General features: G+C 54.2%; 1 protein-coding gene across 4 annotated transcripts in view; it reads right to left on the minus strand.

Moving 5' to 3' along the window:
* SHISAL1 (shisa like 1) overlaps positions 1–7020 on the minus strand; it is a 77819-nt gene that overhangs the window by 14803 nt on the left and 55996 nt on the right. The window contains exon 5 of one of the 4 annotated variants that reach the window (XM_019651691.1): positions 1611–1672. The exons of the other annotated variants lie outside the window; for them this stretch is intronic. Within the exon in view, the coding sequence (XP_019507236.1) occupies position 1672 (1 nt within the window). The 3' untranslated portion in view covers positions 1611–1671. Of the gene's footprint in view, positions 1–1610; positions 1673–7020 lie in introns of those variants that run through there. 4 annotated transcript variants of the gene reach the window in all.

The raw sequence follows: 7020 nt of genomic DNA on the forward strand, positions 1-7020 counted from the left end.
TTTGGGGATATCACAGCCATCAGCCCAACCACGGTTTTCCCTTCATGGTGATCTGACTGTCTCCACATTATCCTTGCTACAGCCCAGCGGACAATTATATGGAATTCCTGTCCAATTGACATAGAGGAACGTCCTCCTTTCTGGAGGGTAGTTAATGACCCTCCAGAATCGCCCAGGCCTTCATGGAAACATCTCTTTGTTAATTGCTCGGGCGAGTGGGCATCTTTGTTTACACCGTAGTAGGCTGCAGTTACTGGGCTAGGGAACCTTAATTAAGATTTCAAACTAGAGCGCTGGGTGGGCAGCGGGGGTCTCCCCCAGGGCCGGTGGGTGGATGCCAGGGCAGGATGGCGGGAGCCCCCTCCGAGGACAAGGCATGCCTGACTCGGCCACCGGACAGCACATCTTTGGAACTGGGGGTGCTGCTTGGCTGCACACCTGCTGTGTGTCACGCTCCTAATGGGCACTTCTCCATCCTCCTGAGCCCCCATTTTCGCAGAGAGGCAAACAGTCTTGGGAGGAGCAAGCAATTCGCCCGAAGTGACAGGGACCCGTGGATCTGCTTAGCTGGACCCAAGGCCCTCGCTCACCCACCCCACTGAGCCCACAGACAGCGGAAGCTCCACCTGGAACTTGGGTGGGAAGAGGGGGGTGCTTCATTCTGGAAGTGCTTCTTCAAAGTGATTTTTCCAAAACCTTCTCTAAAGTATATTCACCCTGTGGCTGAACACACTGATTTTTTTCCCTGATCCTTTATTCCCAGCACTTAGCACAGGGCATGGCCCACCCTCCCTAAGTGCTTGTTGAAAAAAAAGCAACCCCTCATTTGTAGCATTTGCTGCCCATTTCCAGGGTGTAAATACTGCCAACATGATGTCACTGAACTCAGAGCTGGGAAGAGATGCGTGGTTTGTACAGGTTTGATACAGGTTTTCATTACATAGACACAATAGTTATAAAAATACAAGAGCATAGATAGCAGCAAATGTAGCAAAATAATGTAACTAGGAAGTGAAGAGTTTTGAGTGTCTATTACTTTTGTGTTTGGTATAATTTATTTAATTGTAAGTTTGTATTGTTTCGTTTTTGTCATGGTTGTGTTTAACAAAGGGCTCCCAAAATTCCTGAAAATTTAACTGCCAGCTCTTGTGAGACAGTGCGAGGCAGCCCCCCCCCACATCTCGGATATGTTTATGTATTTGTTTTAATGTGAAAAAGAATAACTCTTAAACCAAAGATATGATTGCTTAGAGCAAGCCAGAGTTTTCTAAAAAAAAGACTTGATTTAAAGTCAATTAAAACTGCATTAAGTAAATAGTATGGGGGAAGGAGTTATGCAGATAAGAACACCTAGGAACTGGAGTTTGGGAAATAAATGTGCCTCTATGGAAATGACTTCAATTATTACCTGTCTTGGGGGCACAGTAAAATAAATGGGCAACCCACAAGAGACGAAATACAATTAATTAACACATGAAAGGGAAGTTGTTCAACAATCAAAGAAATGCAAACTGTATCAAAATGAGGGTACCTGTGCTGGAGAGGGGGCTGTGAAGTGGATGTCCTCAAAAGCGGCTGCTGGTGACAGTTCCTTTGGGAATGAGATTGGCACTGGTAGAAGGAGCCATAAAACTGTCACACCCCTTGAGTCAATAATTTCCCGGCCTGGAATCTATCCCGGGGAAATAATTCAAAAAAGGGAAAACCATCAACAGAGGTGTTTGTTGCCACCCCTGTTTCCTGGAGTACATGTCTCCCCCTTGCAATATTATTTGTCCTAGTAAAAAAATATATCAGCTGTATAAATGCCTCCCTGTGGGGGGGAACAGCTAAGCTAATGCTAGCACATGGAATTTGGATGACTGGGTAGCTGCTAAAATGATACTTAGAAAAATTAAAATAAAACCACAGGATAGTGGCTAATTTAAAGTCACTGGATAAAATTAGAATGCTGAAGGACAAGTACATCATTATTAGAAAAGCGTAAGAGCCTGTGCATCAGAAAGCAGAAAATGGGAAATTCCTGTCTTTGTGTGTGTGGGGGGGTGCGGAGTGGTTTTTCTTCTCTGTTTTACTCTCTCGCACAAATAACCACAATAATAACTACAGTTAGCATTTACCGAGGCACCTGTCACGGGCCAGCCCTGTGCTAATCCCCGTAATCATCCCACCAGGCAAGCCTACTGGTATCTGGTTTACTGATGGGGAAACTGAGGCTCAGAGCAGTTCAGTGATTTGCCCGAGGTTCCCCACTAGCAAATGCAGGGAGACTCTGAGCCCAGCTCCGACTCCGAGACCACGCAGCCCACCTCTACATGTTTGCTAGAGCTCGGCCAAGAGAGGTCTGAAGTAAAATTCTCTTTAAAACAGCCTGCACAGCTGCTGCATTTTCTATTTCCGTGCTGCCGGGTCCTCCTCCGATGGGGAGGGGTTTCTAGAGGAAGGGAGCAGGCGGGGCGCTGCCAGGGGGATGGAGGGAGCACCTGAAAGATTCTGAGGGCTGGGAAAGACCCTCACAGATGGCGCAAGANCAGACGCTGTCCTTTTCATCGGCAGCCTGTGTTCCCAACTCCCCCTCCTCCAGCTCTACAGAAATAAAGACTCTCTTGCCTCCTGCCATGAATTTTTCAAAGCGTTTTCCGCATCCATTCTTGCCCCTGATAGGCGTCTCCATTAGCCAGGCAGAAGCGCAGAGAGGTTTTCATTTGAAAGACACTGTAGAAGCATCCTGAGCTTTCAGAGTCTTACACGAGGGGAAAGTGAAGTGGGGCATGGGGGTGGGGTGGTGACGGTGTGGGGGGTGACGTGGCTGCCAAGGTTAAACAGAAAGCCAGCAATGGGGGAAGCCAAACAAGCAGGCGTGACTCCCAGCCCTGCGTTCCCTGGGGGGGGGGGCTCATACTGTCCCTGTCCTCACCCCATCTGGTAGACACAGATGTGACAGCAGACCACATGGTCCTGGCTGTGATGGGAGTGGGGACCAGGGAGGGAGGCCTGGAGGAGGAGAGGCACCTGAGCAAGGTTTTGAGGGATGAGTAGGAGCTCATGGGGAACTGGGGTGGGGAACCCAGTGAGGTAACCAGGCTTGGGTGAGCATCTCACAGGCAGAGATGGGGTCTGATCCACTCTGCATCCCCAGCCCTGGCCTGGGGCCCAGGCTTTCATTCACGTTTTGTAAATCCTTGTGAAACAACGTGTCGCCTAGCTCCGGGGGTCTGTGCCCCTTGCCCTTAACTGCCCATGGCTCCTGGTCTCCTGACCTCAGCTCCACCTGAATCTCTGTGCTCCCTCAGTCGGAGTGCTGACCTGATCCCGTTTCTATTTTACTACTCCCCTGGCCTGCCTCAGATGCCTGGTCCACTCCCCATGCCCTCTCCACTGCCCCCGGGTAAGGACAGAGGCGGCTGAGGGTCACACCACAGCATGTGCATGTGCACAGAACACACAGCCATGCCCACAAACACCATGGACATCATACTACACACATGCGCTCACACCATACCCACACTATAGACACACACACACACACACACACACACACACACACACACACACACACTGGTCTTTGCTTTTCTTGGCCGGCACCATTGCCAGGGAGGAGGCCATCTATCACAGGCAATATGTCCCGAGTCCACCGTCCCTCCTGGGGCCTCCCTCACCCATCAGGCACCCACCTGTCTCTGCTGGCAGCTGTCCGCCTCCTGCTCACCTGTGGCCTGCCCAGTCCTCAGGATGCATGTCCATCATTTACACCCCCTCTCCCTGGTGCCACAGCCCAGGCTTCCCACCAAAGTCAGCGACGATCAACCCACTGCGCTGTGCCCGCAGCTGCCGCCCCACCTCTCCTCCAGCGCTGTCCTTCCTGGTGTGGCAACACCCCACTGTCACAGTCAGTCACCCTACAGTTGTCCTTGGTGCGCCCTTCCCCCACCCCCACATCCAGTCCCTCTGTAGGTCCTGTCTCCGTGGAACTATTTCCGAATCAGTCCATTTCTCCCCTCCACCCCTCCCAGCCCATAATGTCTTCCCTGGGGCACAGTGACAGCCTCCCCACCTCCTACAATTGGCCCTGCCCGGGGCAGGGAGCTCACACGCAAACGCCCATTGGCCCAAGTCACTAGCTGCTCAAAGCCCTTCACGGGCCCCAAGGTTTCCTAATGGACACGCTGCCTCTCCATCATGATGGCTGCTGAATGGGTTCCCCTGTTCCCTCCTTTCTCACGTGGCAGCAGCTGTGAGATGCACCGTGGCCTGCTCTGGCTTTTCCGGAAAGAAGCAAGCAGTGCTCCCTTAAATAAATGTGCACGTCGGTCGGGGACACATCTGGATGTCAGAGGCCTTTCAAGGTGACAAAGACGTGCCCCTTAGTGGTGTAAGTGATGAAATCAGTTAGGGTCCAGGGTGTTATGGAATAAGGCGTTTGCTGTAGGGACCCGAGTCGCCATACTTGGGGGCAGGGGAGGTGCAGAAAGGGGCATCGAAGGCCCAGAGGAGGGTCTCAGTGACGGATGGGACAGCAGGGCAGGGCCTGCTTGCAGGGGGTGCGGGGTGCGGAGGGGAGGGGCCTGGAGGCCACGGGAGGCTCTTCCCTTCGATGAGCTCTCTGGGACACGTCTGTGGGGTCAGCAGTTGGGAAGGAGAGCTGAGCACAGAAGGAAAACCTGAGGNGTTTCTGAGAGGGTAATGTTTTTGTGCCTTAGCTGGACATCGGGGGCCTCTTACTGCCAGGCATCTATGACTGTTTCTTGTTTTGTGGCCTCCACGTTAAAGGACTCTCTTTCCAGAATGCCCGAGTGTGATCACATGCTCTCCCACAAGCTGCGATCGTCCTCCCCTTCCTCTACTTTGCAAACTCCTACTCATCCCTCAAGACCCTGCTCCCCAGGCATCCCTTCCATACAGCTTGTCTGAGTCCTACGAGCCTTTGTAACTGTCAGTACCACACGGCACTGTAAAGGGCCTGGGGGCAGTAAACGCCACTGGCATCAGTCAGACAGACCTGGGTTCAGATCCTGGCTCTGCTCTTCACAAGCTGTGTGACCCAGGGCAAGTTGCTTAACTTTTCTGGGCCTCAGAATGCACCCCCTCCCCGACACCACTCCAGTCACGTAGGGCCATCCTTACTGCTAGCCAGCAAGGACTTTCACCGCTGTGGATGTCCCCTGGCCGTGTGACAGCTCTGACTTAACCCATCTGAACAGAGCCCAGCCCCTCTAGACGCTGGCCAGCCCATCAGCCCTACTGCATCCCATGTGCTTTGGGAACGTTTTGCCTCTGTGCAACCTCCCGGAACAAAGCTTCAGCAAATGTCAATTTTTGTTCTGCTTTCGTGACAACCACACCTTGGCCATGCCAGGAGCTGCAGCCCATGAGCGTAGGAAGTCCATGTGCGGCGGCTGGCTCCTATCACCAAGAGCCCCCTCCCTACCCTGATCCTGGGGCCACCCATCCTCCCAGGCACCTTCCCCACCACCCGGCCCCTCACCTCCAACCAGCCCATGGGAACCAGGCCCAGGGCCACCAATCCTTGTCTCACTCAGTTCAGTGTCATTGCCTCCCAGTAGGCCTTCTGGAAACGTGTCCTGGTGGCATCTTCTGCCAGGCCTGGGCTGGGTGCTGGGGGCACAGACCTGAGTCAGGAGTGAATCCTGCCCTGAAGTTCTCCAAGCTGGTGGGGGAGCCACACCGGGACCCAGGGAAGAGCAGCAGATCCCCACTGTGTCAGCGGTGAGTGCCTGGGGGTCTTGGGGGTCCTGGGGGGCAGGGGCAGAGAGGTCAGGGAGAACGCTCAGGGAGCTGGTGTGGGGCTGGGCCTGAGCAGAGTTAGCCAGGAAGGGGGGAAGTCACTCCAGGAAGAGGGCCCAGCTAGAGCCGGGGCCCTTGGAAGGATGGCAGCGGGAGGCACAAGGTGCTCCTGGCAAGGGTGAGTCTGGAGAGCTGGCTGCCACCGAGTGCTTCAACAGCCAGGCGACAGCATCCGGACGATCCTGGGGCCCTGGGGGCAGACAGGGAGGGCCTTCCAATTCGTAATAAAGGCAGAGTGTACAGAACACTAATTATGAACACAAAATGGCCTCTAATAATTCTGATAGCTATGCCAGTCACAAAGTGACAGTCGCGCCAGCGCATCCCGTGAAAGGCGGACCCAGTGAACGCCCTAGCCAGGTAACTCCAGACGCAGGGTGGAGTGTGACCATCTGACGGCTTTATGGGACACCGCACCCAGGCTTGAGCTTAAGGTCGGAGCTCCCTGACAGATCGTCGCTCGGGTCTCAACTGACGAGCTAGCCGACAGCCGCACCTGCACTTGTCCCAGATGGCGCGCTCTATGCCTCGTCTTCTGACCATCTCACCAGCCCAGCCTCACGCCCGACACTCCGCACCCCAGCGCCCAAGGGACTCTCGCTGAACACCGGACTCTCTCATCCTCTTTTCGTAAGACCCTGTTCGCCCTGCCTAACCTTACTGCTTGCAAACCTGTGAGGCCCTCTTGTGTAGAATTGCTCTCCCGTGACTATTGGGGAAAATCCTCTGGCAGGAGCCTCGGTCAATGCCCGTGGGAAACCGAGTCAGTAGGACTAGATCCATGGCTTTATTCTAATAAAGTCTGACCTTGTGGAGAGAGACACACACGTGTGTGAGACGGCTACTTTGATAACCACGTCCCGCGCACGACAGAGTTAGGGCTGACGTGTATGGGGTGTTTCCTCCATGTCAAGAGCTGCTCCAAGCTCTTCTGTGCCTCGTCTCATTTAGTTCTCCCAAGACTGTGAGGTGAGATCATTACTGCCCCCCTTTACAGACAGGGAAACAGAGGCTCAGGGAAGTAACGTAACTTGCCCAGGGTCACACAGCACCTAGTTAGTGGCGGGGCCGGGAGTCCAGCCCGCTCTGCTAAGTGCCAGGCGGCGTGGCCATCCTGTTGTGCAGGGTAGTGGCCTGGGGGCGGAGGCCAGCGGGCCCTGGTGACAGAGGGGCAGAGCCTGAAACCTTGCAGCTGGCTGCATGTGCGCCCTAACT

The sequence above is a fragment of the Hipposideros armiger genome, unplaced genomic scaffold, assembly GCF_001890085.2.
Source record: "Hipposideros armiger isolate ML-2016 unplaced genomic scaffold, ASM189008v1 scaffold_164, whole genome shotgun sequence".
NCBI lineage: Eukaryota > Metazoa > Chordata > Mammalia > Chiroptera > Hipposideridae > Hipposideros > Hipposideros armiger.